Genomic DNA, 19,729 nt, shown 5'->3' on the forward strand with positions numbered 1-19,729 from the left:
AGCGTGAATTTTCAACCAAAATGGCAGTTAAATAAGTTGATTTTAAACACTCAAAACATGAATTTTCAACGAAAAAATTAATTTTTAACCAAATACATGAATTTTCAACACACAAAAAAACACGAATTTTCAACAAAAAAGGTCAAATTTTCAAACAGAGATGAATCATTGATCACAAAATTCTTTTTGAACAATTATTTCAACTTATAATCAATTCCATTTTTAACAAGAAAAAAAGAATTTCATTTCAAAAAATTAATTTTCTATCAAAAAAAGAATTTTCAACCAAAAATTTAATAAATTAATTGATTTAAAAAAAATAAAACAACATGAATTCTTAACAAAAAATTTAATTTTAAACCAAATCGAAGCATTTCCAAAAAAATGGAAGTCAAATTAATTTAATTTACAAACAAAAAAGAACAACAATAAAACATGAATTTTCAACAAAAAAGTTAATTTTTAAACAAATATAAATGAATTTTTAACCAAAATGAAAGCACGAATTTTCAACAAAATGGTCAAATTTTCAACCAAACAGATGAATCATTAACCGAGAAAATTTTTTTTTGACCAATTATTTCAACTTTCAACAAAGAAAATGAATTTTTAACCAAAGACGTAATAATAAATTGGTTTTCAATTGCATTTGTAAAAAAAAATAATTCCATTTCAAGAAAATTAATTTTCTACCAAAAAAGAATTCGCAACCAAAAATGTAACAAATAAATTGATTTTCTAAAATAAAACAACATGAATTTTCAACAAAAAGTTAATTTTTAACCATATACATGGATTTTTAACCAAAAATGGGAGTTAAATGAGTTAATTTTGACCCCCAAAAAATTGAATTTTCAAAAAAAAAAGTATAACCAAATGCATGAATTTTCAACAACAAAAAACAACGAATTTTCAACAAAATGGTCACATTTTCCAACAACAAAAAAATGAATAACCAAATATTTTTCAATTTTCAAAAAGAAAAACGAATTCTCAAGAAATTGGTTAAATTTTCAAACAAAGAGATGAATCATTAACTAAAAAAATTAATTTTTGATCAATTATTGCAACTTAAAATCAATTGAATTTTTAACAGCAAAAAAATTCAATATAACAAAATTTCTTTTTTACAAAAAAATGAATTTTTAATAAAAAATTAAGTATTTTAATTAATTGATTTTTAACAACAAATAATTTAATTTTCAACCAAACAACATTTTCATTAAAATTAAATTTTACTACAAGGATAAATTAAAGCGAAAAAAAATGGAAACCAGAAATTGGAAAGTACTGGAAAGGAAAAAAAATGTTTTCTATTCATTACACATTTTTATTAAAAAATATTAGAATACAAATAATCACAAATTTATTTTATCAAAACATACATTCATTTGCACCAACTTGAATAATTATTATATAATACTGGAATACGAAAATTCTGTTCTTAATAAAGATACAAAAAATCTCAAGAAGTCCTGCTTCCAAAGCATGATAAAGAAGAATATCGGGAAAATTTTAGTGAAAAAAGTTAACGTGTTCTAGACCTTCAGGTAAGTAGCTTAATCCGGAAACATCTTTGTGCTTCATATTATAACCTTTTCCATATCCTGAAAAAATTATTTATTAAACTACTTTTATTTTTATTATTTATTGAACTAAGGATTTTTCTGCTTCATTATACCAGGGAATCAAAAAAAAAGGAACAAACTTGTTTATAAAAGTGAAAAAAGTGACCAAAATAACAAAGGCTTCAAAGTGATCCTAAATAATAGTTCAGGGGGAATAGGACATTTAAAAAATAGAAATAGGGAACTTTCAGGGAACTCTTTATATGAAAGGATTTGGCCATTTACTTAAAAAAAATTCCTGTTCAATTAATAATTTAATAAATCCGATAATAAATAGTGTCTACCAGCAGCAGCTGCCGAAAGTGGAAGTAAAAAAATCGTGGGGTCTAGTACACCCAGTGTGAAATAATTTTTTTTTCGAAATTGAATTTTTAACTTTGCAAATAAATATTTTTTTGGAAAGCACCCATGTTGCAATATTTTTTCATGAAATTATACTATTTCAAAAGTACAGTCATAAATTTTCAGGTAGAAATAATTAAAATTGCGTGAGTTATGAATTTTTAAGTAAAAACCCCTTTTTTGTCACTTGTTTATTTTTTCAATAATCTTTTTTAACAAACTTCAAATAAATAAATGGCTATAAAATCAACTCTACCTTATAAAAAGATACTTTAAACTATATCGGATAAATTTTTTGTGTCAAAATATTAAATAGACGTTAAACAGTATATGATTAAATACGCTGGGGTGTTTAACACCCATAATGCACTTTACCGTGATTTTTACCATGTATGCACTTTGAGGGTCAATGTCGTTTTTACTTGTCAATAATAAATTTTGATTTAAGCTATAAAAATAAGTTTTTAAATAGAAACTTAAAATTTAGGGAACGTAAACAGACGCTGATTCAACATTTTGTAAATATTTCGAGATAAAAATACTTTAAATATTTCACAAAAATTTAAAAAGCCGTACAATATTACAAAATTTTATTAAAATCTACATATTTTAAAGATTGAAACTTTATTTAGACCATTTATATTTTTATTTAAAAAAATTTATATTAGAACTTGAAATTCCTAAAATTAGATATGATTTTTGTATAAAAATTATTTTTCTTTGTTTAAAAAATCACCTTTTTTGGCTTAATTCAACTGTTTTCTCATTACAATTAAAAAACAGTCTTTGGTTGAAACTTCAAAATTTTATTTTTTTATTGAATATCTCGGGTTGAAAGTTCAACAAATTTTTTGAACATTCATTTTTTTGTTGCAAATTCATCTTTTTTATTTAAAATTTTAGTTTTTAGTTAAAAGTACGTTATTTTTTGGTTAAAAAATAATTTTTTAAGCAACAAAAAACATTTTTTAAGAAAATAGTTAAATTTAAAAATAAAGAGATCTATCTCAAACCAAAAAATTAATTTTTAACAAATTAGTTCAAATTTCAAACCGAAAATATGAATTTTCAACCAAAAGTTAGCTTTCAACCAAAAATGGAACATTTACATTTTCAGTTTAAAAAATTAAGTTTCAATAACAAAAAAATAATAATTTCAACAAAAAAGTTGAATTTTCGACCGAAAAGGATGAATTTTAAATAAAATTGGTGGATTTTACATACAATGATCCAATTTCTAATCAAATAATAGAATTTTTAACCAAAAAGATAAATTTTCAAGAAGGAAAAGGAATATTTTTTTAAACAAAAATAAATCGAATTTTTAACAACATAATTAAATTTGTAATCTAAGAGATAAATCGTCAAAACAAATTTTTGTAGGGAAAGTAGTTCAAACTTAAACCAATTCGTTAAATATTTTGCCGAAAAATATTTCAAATTTAAATCAGAAACAGTAGACAATTGATTCTTGAACCAAAAAGAATAATTTTTAAGGAAATTTTTTTATTTTGAACACAATAATTAAAAATGTATTCGAATAATACAAATTTTAATCAAAAAGATGAATTTTTAACCAAGCAGTTCGATTAAACTTCTACCAAGAAAAATTTTTAACATAAAGGTTAAATTTGCAACTAAAAAGGATGAATTTATAGCAAAACTTTTGAATTTTGACACAAATAATTAAATTTTTAACCGAATAATACCATTTTTAACCAAAAAGATGAATTTTCAACCAAAAAAGGATGAACTTTTCACAACTTTTTTTAATTTTCAATACAATAATTAAATTCTTAATCGAATAATACAATTCTTAACCAAAAACAACAATTTTCAACCAAGAAAATTAAATTTTACCAATAAAGGAATACTTAAACAAAAAAGTTCCATTTTCAATAAAAAAAGGATTAATTTTTAGCTACATTTTTTTAATTTTAATACATTAATTAAATTTTCATTCGAATAATACAATTTTTAACCAAAAGGATCAATTTTCAACAAAGCAGTTTAATTTTATACCAAAAAAGATAAATTTTTATCAAAACAATTAAATTTTCAACTCAAAAAGGATGAATTTTTAGCAAAATATTTGAATTTTTAACACAACAGTAAAATTTTCAAACGAATAGTATAATTAAAAAAACAAGAAATCAATTTTGAATCAGATACTTGAATTTACAATTTAAGAAATAATTTTCATTTAAAAAGACGATTTTTCAAGAAAAAATTTTCTTTTAAACCAAACAGATGGATTTAAAAAAAATACACAAATTAAAAAAAAATTAAATATTAATTTACAACCTAAACTGGAATGGTTAAATTTTCAGATAAAAAAACTAAATTTCAACAACAAAAAAACGAATTTTCAACCAAATTTTTAAATGTTCAACCAAAGAAATCAATATTCAAAAAAAATAATTTTGAACAAATTAGTGGAAGTTTTAAGCATTTAGGATAATTTACAACTAAAACTGATGAACTGTCCAAAAAAAATATTATAGTTATTATTTGAACCAAAAAAGATTTTAATTTTAAATAAAAAACAGTTGAATTAAACCAACAGCTGAACTTTTAATCGAAAAAATTAATCTATTCACCAAAAAAAAAAACGAATTTTCACCAAAACAATTAAATTTTCAAATCAAAACGATAAATTTTTAGCAAAATATTTCAATTTTCAACACAAAATTAAATTAATTAATTAAAACCTTTTCAAGTTTAAAAAACAGAATAATTAATTTTCTGCCAAGAAAAACGATTTTTCAAAAAAAAAAAAATGAATTGTTGACAAAAAAGTTAAACTTTCAACTAAAAAAGACTAATTTTCAACCAAATAGTTGAATTTTCAAGCAAACTAATGAATTTCCAACTGAAATAATTAATATTCATCTTGAATAGATGGATTTTAAACAAAAATATAAATTTTTAAGAAAAGTGTTCAAATTTGAACAAGTAGTGTTATTTTTTAACAAAAAGATGAATTTTCTACCACAACGACGATTTTTTAACAAAATAGTTGAATTTTAAACTAAAAAAGTTCAAGTTAAAAAAAAATGGAATAGAAGATTCATGTTTACCGAAGAAGACGAATTTTATAGAAAATACATGAATTTTAAATTATTAAAAATAAATTGGCAAAAAACAGTTGAACAGTTACATTTACAATTACAAAATTCATTTTCAACCAGAATGACGAATTTTCCACAAAAAGATTAATTTCTATCGAAAAAGTTAACATTTTTAACTCAAAAAGATAATAGAATAGTTATATTGAATTATTTATATAGAATTATATAGAATTGGATAGTTATAGTTTCATCAAAAAAGAAAATAATGTTCAAAAATTAAAAAAAATTTCAACAAAAAGTTAAAGTTTCGACTGGAATAGTTAAATTTTTAGTGAAAGAATTAATTTTCAGCCAAATAAAAACGAATTTTTAACAAAATAGCTACTTTTTGCAACCAAAGAGGTGAATTTTCAATTAAAAAGGTGACTTTTTAACGACGAAAAATTCATTTTTAACAAAAGAGTAACTGTCAACCAAGTAATTAAATCTTTATTTAAAAGAGATGAATTCGGAACAAAAAATGTTTCATTTGATATCACAAAAAAAGAAGATTGCAATTTTTAAAAATAAAAGAAAATAATGGGATTCAATGAAAAAGGACGAATTTTAAATGAAATGCATGAATTTGCAAATAAAACCGATCCATTTTTAACCAAAAGCAAAATAGTAGAATTTTCATCCAAAAAAATTGATTAAAAAAAAAAAGAATTTTACAAAAATGAGTTCAATACGGTAATATAAAGCTATTTTACAGATCGAGAATCATTGTTATTAAATTTAATATTGCAATTTCAACAAAATTGAAATATTTCCACCCGATCTTGTATTTGATTCGAAAAAGATTTCACGAAAATTCCAAAAATTTCAGGAAGTGCGCTTCAATTGAATTATATTTAATTTTTAATTTTAAATATTATATAAAATTTATTAATAATTTATTAAATTAAATAAGTACTATCAAGGTAATAATACTGAAACGTGTTATTAGAATTTTAAATATTAATAATTATATTCAAAATTAATTATTATTTAATTTTAATTAATATTTAAAAATGATTGAAAATCAATTTTTAGAAATAATATGTCATTCATAATTAATAATATATAGTTTTTTAATAAATGGACTAAATTCATAAAATAATTTTTTATAAATCTTTTCTATTTTTATTATAAAATCCATTTAATTTAAAATAATTAAATTCGAAATATAATTTATAATTGTAATTATAATATAAATTATATTTTATTATTATATATGAATTGATTAAAAATAATTATTAAAGTAGTAAATAAAATTTGGTACTAAATTTTATACAAAATATGGGACTTTTAGCCAAAAATAGGGAACATTTCGTGAAGCCAGACAAAAATTGTTTTTATTTTTTTAATAAGAAATACTGACCTAGATTACCCATCAGCTTTGTTGGCGCATTTCGAAGATGCAAAGGCACAGAAGGTTGAGGACCTTTATGTTCAGCAATGAGCCTTTGAGCTGCCCTGAGTGAATCTTCCATCAATCTCGATTTTGGTGCTCTCGCCAAATAAATCACACACTGAGCTAACAAAACATCAGATTCGGGCATTCCTATCATTTGGCAAGCTTGCATCGTATTCACGGCAATACCTATTATTTAAAAATATTTATTTTAAATTAAGAAAAAATTCATTTCAACTAATAAACTTCAAAGTCCAAAATGCTTTCAAAATAAGGGAAATAGGATGATTTTTTACCAAAAAAAAAAACGAGAGAAAATAGGGGAATATTTCGAGTCGAGGTTTATTGCATTTTGAAGAGAATATTAAAATTTTTAAGCTAAAAATCGAATATTTCAGAAAAAAATTTGATTTTCAAAACCCAAAAAGATGAATTTTGAAGCAAAAACATTATTTTTAACCAAACAGTTAAAACCAAGGTAGATTTTGCAGTCAAGAAAGAAAAAACATTTAACCAATTCTCGTGGATTATTCTTTTAATTTTGAAGCAAAATCATTTTCTACTAAAAAAAACGCGAATTTTTGACAAAATACATGAATTCTCAACAAAATAGTTAAATTTTCAATCCAAAAGGATGAATTTTCTACAACAGAAGTTGAATTATGAACCAAAAAAAGATTAATTCTCAACGAAAAGTAAAATATGTAATCTTTTAACAAAAAAAGATTACAATTTTTTATCAAAAATTGGAAATTTTTAACCAAGAAAGGAAAAAAGATCAAACCAATTCTTGAATTCGAAAGCAAAAAATTCATTTTATATACAAAACAGTTAAATATTCAACCCGACAATACGAATGTTCAATAAAAAAGTTCTTTTTCAACAAAATAGTTAAATTTTTAACACGAAAATATGAATTTTTAATCAAAAAAATTATTTTTAGTAAAATAGTTCAATTCTAAGCCAAAAAAATTAAACTTTTGATATTTCAACAAAAAAATATTTAAGCTTTTTATAAAAAACAATTAAATTTTCAACCAAGAAACATTTTTTCAGTCAAGAAAGGAAAATAATTCAACCATATTGTTCAATTTTTAAGCTAAAAGGACAGATTTCAGCTAAGAAATATTGTTCAGTCAAAAAAGAAAAAAAATTTCATGTATATTGTGAAATTTTTAATTCAGAATATGGATATTTTACAAACAGTTAATTTTAACAAAATAGTTAAATTTTCAACTAAAAAAGACAAATTATCAAAAAGGAAGTTGATTTTCGACAAAATAGTTAAATTCTTAATAAAGAAATGAATCTTTAAACAATGCAAAATTAATTTTTTACAAAGTCGTTGAATTTATGACCCGAAAATATGAATTTTCAACAAAATAGTTCAATTCTGAACTAAAAAGATTAAACTTTAACGAAATAAATGAAGTTTTTACAAAGTAGAAAAACTTTTAATTGAGAATTTAAATTATTAAACAAAGTAGACGAATTCTCAAAGAAAAAAATTATATTTGATATTTAAAGAGAAAAAGGTACGAGTTTTTTTATAAAAAGAAGTTGAATGTTTAACCAGGAAATAGTTTTCAATCAAGAAAGAGAAATAATTCAACCAAATTGTTGAATTTTCAAGCTAAGAAGTCGAATTTCCAGCTAAGAAATATTTTTCAGTCAAAAAAGAAACAAATGTCAAGTATATTTTGAAATTTTAAATCCCAAAAAGGCGAATTTAAAAAAAAACAGTTGAATCTTCCACAAAAAAAGTTAATTTTTAACAAAAGGTTTTAATTTCCAATTGAAAAAGACGATTTTTTAGCTATGAAATATTTTTCAGTCAAAAGAGAAAAAAATGTCAACTATAAAGTAAAATTTTCAATCCAGAAAGGCTAATTTTCTATAAAAACAGTTCAATTTACAACCCAAAAAGGTGAAATCTAAATGAAAAATATAAAAATAAAAATAAAAAATATAAATTTCAAGTACGAGTATATTGTAAAATTTTCAACCTAAAAAAGCGAATTTTTTGTACAAAAAGGTTGAATTTTCAACAAAAAATAAGAATTTTCCACCAGAAAAGTTAATTTTCAACAAAATAGTTCAATTTCCAATTGAAAAAGACGTTTTTTCAGCTAAGAAATATTTTTCAGTCAAAATAGAACAAAATTTTAACTATATTGTGAAATTTTCAATCCAGAAAGGTTAATTTTCTACAAATCAATTAAATTTTCAACCCGAAAATATGAAGTTTTCACAAAAAAGTTCAATTTTCAACCCAAAAAGGTGATTTTTCTACAAAAACAGATGAATTTTGAAATAAAAAATATAAATTTTCAACAATAAAGTTTATTTTTAACCAAATGGTTAAATTCTCAAAGAAATAATTCTTCAATAAAAAAATGGATTTTTTTTACATTGTAATTAAATTTTCAACCAAAAAAGATTAAATATAAAGGAAAAATATATTATTTTATATTTCAATAAAAAAATGTATACTTCTTTAGTAAAAACAGTTGAATTTTTAACCATTTTTCAGTCCAGAAAGAAAGAAAAATTCAACCAAATTGTAGATTTTTGACAGCAAAAAGACAAATTTTCAACTACAAAATATTTTTCAGTCTAAAAAGCAAAAAAATCAACCAAACTGTCAAATTCTCAATCCAAAAATGCGAATTAAAAAAAAAACAGTTAAATCTTCAATTCTAAAATATAAATTTTCTTTAAAATGAATTTAAAAAATAAAATATATTTTTTATCAAGTCGTTAAACATTCAACTAAGTACTTTAATGAAACAACAAATATGAATTCTCAACCAAAATATATAATATTTGTTATTTAAAAAAAAAAGAAAATAAATTTTTTGATCAAAAACAGTTGAATTTCCAAACAAGAAAAATTTTTCAGTCAAGAAAGGAAAAAGGTTTAGCCAAAATGTGGAATTTTCAAGTCAAAAAGACAAATTTTCAAATGAGAAATATTTCAATGTTAAACAAAAACATTGGGATTTTAAAGCCGTAAACGTGAATTTTAAACAAAAACACGCTGGTTTTTAACAAAATAGTTAAATCTTCATGTCAAAAAGTAGAATTTTCTATCACAAAAATTAATTTTTTATGAAGCAGTTTTTTTTCATAAAAAAAAAATAGTTGAACTTTCAACTATATTGTTGAATTTTTATTTTCAAACAAAAAAATCGAATTGTCTCCCAAAAAAGTAGAATTTTCATTCTGACAGTGTGAATTTTTAATAAAAAAGTTAATTTAAAAAACAGTTAAATTTTCAACGAAAGAGAGGAATTCTCGCCCCAAAAAATTTATTTTTTACAAAGTACTACAATTTTTAAACAAACCAATTTTTGATAAAAAAAAATGAATTTTCAACAAAACAGTTAAATTTTCAATAAAAAAAATTAGGCTTTAAACCAAAAGAGATGAATTTTATATCAAAAATATGATAGTGGAATTTTTAATAAAAAATCGTTAATTTTCTACCAAAAAATGACTTTAACAAAAGAGTTAAATTTTGGACCAAAAGAGATGAATTTCAAACTAAAAATAAAATAGAAGAATTTTCAATGGAAAATAATTAACTTTCAAGACAAACATATGGCTTTTCTATGAAAAGATGAATTTTTAATTCACAAAAACGAATTTTATATTTATAGAGATGAGTGTTTAACAAAACAGTTGAATTTCCGACCAAAAAAGATTATTTTTCAACCAAAAAATTGGATTTTCGACCAAAAAATATGACTTTTCAATCAAATAATTAAGTTTTCAACCAAAAGATATGAATTCTGAATCAAAAATATATCCAAAAAGATTAGTGTTCAGAAAAATAATTCAATTTTTTACCGAAAAAAGATGAGTTTTCAACAAAGCTGTAGAAGTTTCGACCAAAAAATATTATTTTTCAACAAAACAATTGAACTTGCGACCAACAAAGATGAATTTTTAACAAAATAATTAAATTTTTAACCAAAAAAGATGAATTCTGAATTAACAATATTCCAAAAAGACGAATGTTTAACAAAAAAAATTGAATTTTCGACCAAAGTAGTTAAATTTTCAACAAAATAATTAAATTTTAAACCAAAAGAGATGAGTTTTTAACGAAAAATATAATAGTATAGACTTTACAATTAAAAATAATTAACTTTTAATATAAAAAGATATGTTTTCTATTAAAAGATGAATTTTTAAACATTGAAATTTTCGACCAAAAAATATGACTTTCCAATCAAATAATTGATTTTTTAAAGATGACTTTTCTACCAAAAGATAAATCATTATTTTCGGAGGACAAATTTTTTACCCAAGAAGATCAAATTTCAACAAAAAAGTGAAATTTTTCTACCAAAAAACATAAATCCTCAACAAAATAGTTGAATTAAAAAAAAAAATAATTAAATTTTAAACCAAAAGAGATAAATTTTTAATAAAATGACTTTTCAATAAAATAATTCAGTTTCGAAAGATGACTTTTCTACCAAAAGATAAATTTTTAATTCATGAGAACAAATTTTGTATGCATAAAGACGAGATGACAACAAAACAGTCAAATTTTTTACCGCAAAAGATGAAATTTTCAACAAAACAGTTAAATTTTTTGCCAATAAAGAAGAATTCCTGGCCGAAAATATAATAGCAAACTTTTCAATTCAATAGAATTAACTTATAACTAAAGCTAGCTGGATTTTCTTATTGGGATGTATAAATTCAGTTTGCATTTAATTGAAAAAACACGAAAAAAACAGTAAAAAAGAGAAATTTTTCGCAAAAAGAATAGCAAAAAAATTCATTATTTTAAAAGAAGAAAATTAAATATTTGATATTTCAACCAAAAACAGTGGATTTTTCAACCCGAAAATATCAATTTTATACCAAAAAAGTTAATTTACAACCGAATACTTGAATTTGTAAATAAAAAAGTACATTCGTAGACAAAAATGGAAGTTAAATCTACATTGAAAAAAAATTAACTTTCAATTTTAAAAAACAGATCTACCAGAATACAAATAATATAAACATTCCACCATGCAATTGAATTTTGTACTGAATTGTTGAATTTGCAAGACGATAGAGGCGAATTTAAAAGGGGGGGGGGGGTAAACAAGAAAGGGAAGAATAGGACAAAGACTGTAAAATCTGAACCAGTTTTTAAAAATAAAATCCTCTTTACCTAGAGCTTCAGGGTCTTCCAACCCAATATCTTCGCTCGCCATCCGGACGAGTCGTCTCGCAATATAAACTGGATTTTCCCCTCCAGCCATCATCCTAGCTAGCCAATACAAAGAAGCATTTTCATCGCTAGCTCTGACAGATTTGTGCAGAGCTGAAATAATATCATAGTGCTGATCTCCTTTTCTATCATACAACATATGTGTCTTTTTCAGACTCTCTTTCACATCCTCCAGTGTTATTGAAGATCGATTTTCAGAGAAAGATTCGCCTTTACTTGGAGATTTCGACATAACAGCTAATTCCAAACCACCCAGAGCTATTCTAGCATCTCCATCACACGTTTCTGCCAACCATTCTATCGTTTCCTCATCTATAAAAAATTTTGTCTCATTCGGACTACTTTCACTTTTTTTCTCATACGGACTACTTTTGTTGTTTGTCTCATGCGAACTACTTTCGCTGTTTGTCTCATTCCAACTACTTTTACTGTTGGTCAGCACAGTGCCCTCTAAAGAATGAACGGCCGTTTTCAAAATCGATATCAGACTCGCTACTGATAATTTTTCCAGGACAATCACTCTGCAGCGACTCAGCAGTGCGGAATTTAAACTGAAGGATGGGTTCTCTGTGGTTGCGCCAATTAAAGTTATAGTGCCGGCTTCTATGTGGGGCAGAAAAATGTCTTGTTGGAGTTTGTTGAAACGGTGAATTTCGTCCATGAAGATCACAGTTCGACGACCAAACTTTAGTTCGTTCCCAGCCACACTAACCGCTTCCTTGACATCATTTACACCTGAGATCGCAGCTGATAGTTTTACGTAACGAAGTTTTCCGGATGAATTTTGTTTGCATATGTTAGCAATAACGTTTGCAAGAGAAGTCTGAAATTAATTTTGCTTATAGATTGTTTATCCTGGAAAACGATTTATTTAAAAATTCAATAATCGCTTTGAAATGTTTAAAAATTTTTTTTAAATGTCTGCAAAATTAAAAAAATTCCCTTCATTAAAATTTTCCGAGAAATCGTAAACAAAAATTTTTCATTCTCTTTAAACTTTTCATAATTCTTAAAAAGCTTCTTACTTTTTCGTTAGAAATCTGCAATAATCTAAATTTTCTTTATTTTCTGGGAATCTTTCAAAATTTTAAATTCACGCTTTGAAATCTTCTACGTTCTTTTCCGAAATTTTAGAAAATCATTCAAAAAATTTTAAAATATTTTCTCAAATAAAAAACCGACCATTCCAGCCATTTTTTTATAGCATAGATATGGCCTTTTTTAGAAAAATGTTTATACATAATAAAACTCATGAAAATTAAAGAAACACTGAATTTATTTTTACAAAAAGTGAAAAATTTCCGTTTTTTAATATTTTCATTGCATTATTTAAATTAAAATAATTATTTTTGAAGAAAAACTGACTCAAAAAGGTACATTTTGCATAATTTTATTTTTCAATCAAAACAGTTAGATTAAACCGAAAAATACGGATTTCAAAAAATGATTTAAATTCTTAACAAAAAGAAACTAATTTTCAAGCCAAAAAGAGGAATTTTTGAAAAAAAAAATAGAAATTAAAGCCCAAAAATATGCATTTTTCACCATAATAATTAAGTTTTTAAACAAAGAAATTAATTTTAAACTGAAATAATCAATCTTCAACGAAAAAAATTAATTTTAAACCCAATAAACAAATTTGCAACATAATAGATGAATTTTCAACAAGATATTTACATTTTCAACCAAACAGATTTTCAATAAGAAATACTAATTTTTAATCAATAAAATGATTTTTTAACAAATTTCATTAATTTTTATAGAACTTTTTAAATAAATAGTTTAATTTTTAATCAAAAAGATGAATTAGTCTCCAAGAAGATTAATATTCTACCAGAAAAAACAAAGTTTCAACAAAATACAGAAATTATCAATTGAAAGACGAATTTTTAACGAAATATTTAAATTTTAAGGCAAAGAAATTAATTTTTGACTAAAATAATGAAGCCTCAACCAAAAAAGAAAGAATTTTTAACCCACTATTCAATTTTCAACCTAAAAGATACAAAAAAAGAACAATTTTCAACAAAATAGATTAATTTCCGACAAAATAGATAAATTTTCAATTTATAACAATTATTTTTAATTAAATAAATAAATTCTCAGACAAAAAAATTAATTTTCAACCAAATATATGGATTTTTAAACAACTTTTGAACTGTCAAAGAAACACTTAAATTATCAGTTACAAACATTAATTTAAGAAAAAAAAACGAATTAAAAAAATGTTATATTTTCAACCAAAGAGATGAATTCTAAACAAAAAAAGATTTTTGGTCACGAAAGAAAAAAAATGGCAACCAAATTGTTGAATTTTCTACAAATGGTTGAATTTTCAATTATGCATTTTCATCAACAAAGGTAATTTTTTTTGGTCCAGAGGAAAAAAAAACAATTTCAATATAATTGTTGAATTTTTAAGACAAAAAATCATTTTTTAGAAAATAGCTGCATTATGAACCCAAAGAGACTTATTTCAAAACAGACTTGTACTTCTAAGCAAAAATTATGAAATTTCTACCAAGAGAGATACATTTTTGTACCATAAAAGCGAATTTAAAAAAAGAGATTTTTAAAGCAATAAAGAAAAAAATTGCAACGAAATTGTGGAATTTTCTACAATAATTGTTAAATTTTCAACAACAGAGTAACCGACACAGATTAATTTTTAACCAGAGTTTACCTTTTGGCGAAAAAAAATTTAATTTTTAACAAAAAAGATAAGTTTTTAACCCAAAAAAGCGAATTTTTAACCAAGAAAGGTTTTTCAATCCAGAATGAAAAAAATATGAATTTCCATTAAAAGAAGTTTGTTTATTTAAACTGTCAGAGGCGAATTTCCTAGAAAGAAGTTAATTTTCTACCCAATAGTTAATTTTTTACAAAACAGTTGAATTTTTTATTCGCAAATATAATCTTTCAAACAAAAGAGTTCATTTGAATCCAAATTGTCGAATTTTCAAAAAATTTGTTGAATTTTGAAGAAAAAAGTAATTTTGACCAAATATTTGAATTAAAAAAAAGAAAGAACGAATTTTTAAAATAATATTTAAAGTTTCCACCAGATATCAATTTTTTACCAAAATAATTAAAAAGATTAAACTGCTTCCAAAAGAGATAAATTTTCAAATTAAATAGATGAGTTTCTCAGAAAACAGTTAGATTGTTTACCCAATAGTTGAATTTTATACAAAACAGTTGAATTTTTTATTCGCAAATATAATCTTTCAAACAAAAAAGTTCAGTTGAATCCATATTGTCGAATTTCCAACCAAATTGCTGAATTGTTAAGAAAAAATGGTTTTCAACGAAATATTTGAATTTACAATTTAAAAATTACGAACGATTAAAATAATAGTTGGATTTTCCACCAGAGATAAATTTTCTACCAAAATAATTTAAAAAGATGAAACTTCTATCAAAAAAGATACACTTTTTAAACAAAAAATGCGAATTATTTCCAAGAAAACTGTTAAATTTTCTACCCACTAGTTTATTTTTTTACGAATTTTCAACTAAACTGTTAAATTTGGAAGAAAGAAAAGTAATTTTTAACCAATAATTTGAATTTTCGATACAAAAAAACGAATTTTTAAAATAATAATTCAAGTTTTCACCAGAGATGAATTTACTAAAAAAATATTCAAAAAAAGATAAAACTTTTATCAAAAGAGATAAGTTTTCAAACAAAAAAGATGAATTTCCAAAAAAAAAAAACAGTTGAATCTTTATACAAAAAATAATTTTTAGTTTAAAATTTATTTTTAAAACACATAATAACATTTTCTACAGTATTTGAGTTTTCTAAAAAAAAAGTTGAATTTTTAAATAGGAAAATTCTCGAAAACAATTTTTTTAACCAAAAATTTGAATGTTTAACCAAATAGTTAAATCTTTTATCAAAATTGTAGAGTTTTCAATCCAAAGAAGAATTGTAAACAAAATAGTTTAACCCTCAACCAAAAAAAAAAGTTTATTTTTAACAACAAAAATTTCATCAATTGATTTTTCCATAAAATAATCAAATTTTTAACCAAAGAGATAAATTAATCTTCAACAAAAAGAAACACCAACATTTTTTAACTAGGATTTAAACTTTTTACTAAGCAGTTAAATTATCGAACAAAAATGTGAGTTGTCAACAAAAAATAAAATATTTTATATTTCAAATAAACATATTTTAATCTCTTATAAAGAACAGTTGAATTTTCAACTAAGAAAGTATTTCAGTTAAGTAAGAAAAACAAAATTTAACAAAATTATGGAATTTTGAAGTCAAAAAGTCGGATTTTCTACAATACAGTGAATTTTTCAACCTGAAAATATAAATTTTGTACAAAAAAGTTAATTTACAATCGAATAGTAGAATTTTCAACCAAATAATTAATTTTCCAATCAAATACTTGAAATTTTCAGCAAAAGTGATAAATTTTTAACTCAAATGATGAATCTTTAACTGGAGTAGTTGAATTTTCAATCCAAAAGGAATTAATTTTCAAAAAAAATGTGATTTTTCGACAAAACATATAACTTTTCAACCAAATAATTGAATTTTCAACTAAAAAAAATTAACTTCCAACGATATAGTTGCATTTTAAACGAAAATGATGAATTTTTAAATGGAATGGTTGAATTTTCAACACAAAAGAGATGAATTTATTACAAAAAAAATCAGATTTTTCATCAAAATACATGAATTTTCAACTAATGAATATATTTTTTTAACCTAATAGTAAAATTTTTAACCAAAATAGTGATTCTTTAACTGGAATAGATACATTTTTAACCCAAAACGTATTAGTTTTAAACAAAAAGATGATTTTTTAACAAAATACATTAATTTTGATAGAAAATAGTTAAAATTTCAACAAAATACATAAATTTTTAAACAAATATTTTAATTGTCATCAAAATATATGACTTTTCAACCAAATAATTGAATTCCCAATTTGAAAAAATTAATTTCCGTCGAAATAGTTGAATTTTCAACCCAAAAGGTATTAATTTTCAACAAAAAGACGATTTTTTAACAAAGCACATGAATTTTTAAACAAATAGTTAAATTTTTAATTAAAAAGATAAATTTTTAAACAAATAAAAATCTTTTGGTATTTTCAATCAAAAACATAAATTTTCAAATAGGACTATATATTTTTAAGGGAAAATATAAATTTTTAACCAAAAATGGAATAATTATATTTTCAATTAAACAAAAAAGATGAATTCTCAACGAAAAGTATCATTTATGATAAGTCAACCAAAAAAGATGTAAATTTATACATAAAATAGTTGAATGTAATAACAAAAATACGAATTTAAATAAAAATACTTAAATTTTGAACCAAAGACATGAATTTTCAAAACAAAAAAATAGATAAATTTTCAATCAAACAGTTGAATTTCTAATTTAAAAAAATTTGAACTAGAAATGTAATAATTAAATTTTCAGTTTAAAAAGGGTTAATTTTCAACCGAAATAGAAACCAATTTTGAACAAAATACTTAAATTTTCAACTAAAGAGACGAAAAGTATTATTGAAAAAGACATGAATTTTTAAACAAATATTTAAATTTTCAACAAAAAATATGTTTTTTCAAACAATGAATTGAATTTTCAACTAGAAAAAATTAATTTTCAACCAAATAGTTGAACTTTCAACGAAGATGAGGAATCTCAAAGTGGAAAATTTGAAATTTAAACCAATAAATGAATTTTTAACTAAAATGGTGAATCTTGAACTGGAATAGTTGAATTTTAAACTACACATAAAAAATTAATTTTCAACACAGACGATTTTTCAACAAAATAGATGAATTTAAAAAAAAATTTAATTTTCAACAAAATATATGATTTTTTCAACCTAATAATTTAAATTTTCTACTTTAAAAAATAAATTTTTAACCAAATATTTGAATTTTAAACCAAATAGTTTAACTTTCAATCAAATAATTTAATTTTCAACTAAAATCATTAATTTTCATACTAGAAGATTGATTTTCTACCAAAAAAGAGTTTTTTTTGCAAAAATTACATGAATTTTCAAGCAAATAGTTGCATTTTCATCCGAATTCACAAGTTTTTTAAAAACTTATTTGATGAACTTTCAACGGTAGTTACCTTTTCAGTTAACAAACATAATTTTAATTAAAAAAAAAGAATTTCGATCAAATATTTAACTTTTCAGTTAAAAAATTAATGTTCACCCACACAAAAAAAAAAAGGAATTATCAACAACAAATATTAAAATTTTAAACTAAAGAGAAGAATTTTTAATTAAAATCATGAATCTTAAAAAGAAAAAATACTTTTTCGCAAAAGAGTTTTCAGAAAAGCAATTAAATGTTCATCCCAAAAAAATATGAGATCGGAACGAAAAATGTAGTAATTTGTATTTCAACCACAAAATATTTTAATTTTTAATCAAAAACAGTTGAATTCGACCGAAATTTTCAACAAAATGGTTGAATTTTCAACTCGAAAATATTATTTTTTAACAAAAAAGTTAATTTACAAGGAATTTTATTCTTTTATACCAAAAACAGTTGATTTTTCTACAAAAAACAGTCGAATTTTCATTCCGAAAATATGAATTTTTAATGAAAAAGATTATTTTCAATAAAATTGTCAAATTCTCAACCCAGGAGTTAAATTTTCAACCAAAAGCATAATAGTTTATATTAGAACCACAAAATGTTTTTATTTAAAATAAAACACAAGTCAATATGGCCAAAAAAAAGACAAATTTTTAACAAAATAGTCGAATTTTTAATCAAGAATATTGCTTTTCTTTAAAAAAAAAAGAATTTTCAACCAAATAGTTGAGTTTTTACTCTAAAAGCGATCACTTTTTAACGAAAAATGGAATAGTTCAATTTAAATTATAAACCAATAATTTTCAATTTAGAAAACCGAATTTTTTACAAAATTGTCGAATTTTCAACAAAAAAGTTCATTTTTAACAAAGCAGTTGAATTTTTAACTAATATTATGAATCTTCCGATGAAAGAATTATTTTTAATAAATTAATTTAACTGTGAACCAAGAAATTGAATAATCAACCTGAAATTATTAATTTTTAACCAGAGATGCATTTTTAACAACAAAAAAATAAAATAAAAGTTCTAACAAAATATATAAATTCTTTCAGAAAGAATACCTATTTTCTACGAAACAGTTGACTTTTCAAACCGCAAATACTAATTTTTAACAATAAAGTTAGTTTACAACAAAATAGTTCAATTTTGAAGTTCAAAAAATGATTTTTCTACAAAAAACAGTTGACTTTTCTAAAAAAAAATTGTATTTTCAACCCAAAAATAAAACTATTGAAGGTATTTAATTAAAAATTATATATCATACCTTGCCACATCCTGGAGGTCCCCAGAGAATAATATTTGGCACTTCTCCCTTATTTAACAATTGAAAAACTACACTTTTAGGGCCGATAACATGCTCTTGACCTACATAAGTTGCAAAAGATATAGGTCTCATTTTTTCCGCAAGAGGGACATGGTCCTTATTTCCCGAAGGCGGTTTCTGAACTTCATCTTTTACCTAAAATTATGTTGCTCATTTAATAAAAATATAGTTGTGAAAATAAATATAAGGGGGCGTCCATAAGCTTCGTTACCGATTTTAATTTTAGGTGAAAAATATTAATTTCACATAATAGTTTTGAATTTTTATCCAAAAAGTTTAACTTTCCGCAAAAAGACGAATTTTCAAGTAAAAAAAAAGTTTTCAACGAAAAACATATAATATATAATATAATAAAAAACGAAAGAATTTTTTAAAACTTGAATTGAAAAAATATATTTTTACCAGAATAGTTTAATCCTCAACCAAATTGTTTAAACAAAATAGTTGAATTTTCAACCAAGTAGTTTAATTTTCTACCAAAAAAGATGAATTTCAAAAAGCTATATCAAACATTTAAATTTTTATATAAATATTTAAATTTTTAACCAAATAAATTAACTTTCTACCAAAATAGTTGAATTTTCAAACAAAAAT

The 19,729-nt window shown here is 22.6% G+C and overlaps 1 protein-coding gene across 2 annotated transcripts in view; it reads right to left on the bottom strand.

Moving 5' to 3' along the window:
* Positions 1-1,405: 1,405 nt before the first annotated feature.
* Positions 1,406-19,729, bottom strand: part of LOC117168019 (ATPase WRNIP1-like) — a 31,061-nt gene continuing 12,737 nt past the window's right edge. For both annotated transcript variants that reach the window (XM_033353337.1, XM_033353338.1), the window contains exons 3-6: positions 19,076-19,270; positions 11,656-12,538; positions 6,444-6,665; positions 1,406-1,607 (exon numbers count right to left, since the gene is read on the bottom strand). In XM_033353337.1, coding sequence (XP_033209228.1) covers positions 1,516-1,607; positions 6,444-6,665; positions 11,656-12,538; positions 19,076-19,270 — 1,392 coding nt within the window. In that variant the 3' untranslated portion in view covers positions 1,406-1,515. The remainder of the gene's footprint in view (positions 1,608-6,443; positions 6,666-11,655; positions 12,539-19,075; positions 19,271-19,729) is intronic.

Source organism: Belonocnema kinseyi, chromosome 2, assembly GCF_010883055.1.
Source record: "Belonocnema kinseyi isolate 2016_QV_RU_SX_M_011 chromosome 2, B_treatae_v1, whole genome shotgun sequence".
Classification (NCBI taxonomy): Eukaryota; Metazoa; Arthropoda; class Insecta; order Hymenoptera; family Cynipidae; genus Belonocnema; species Belonocnema kinseyi.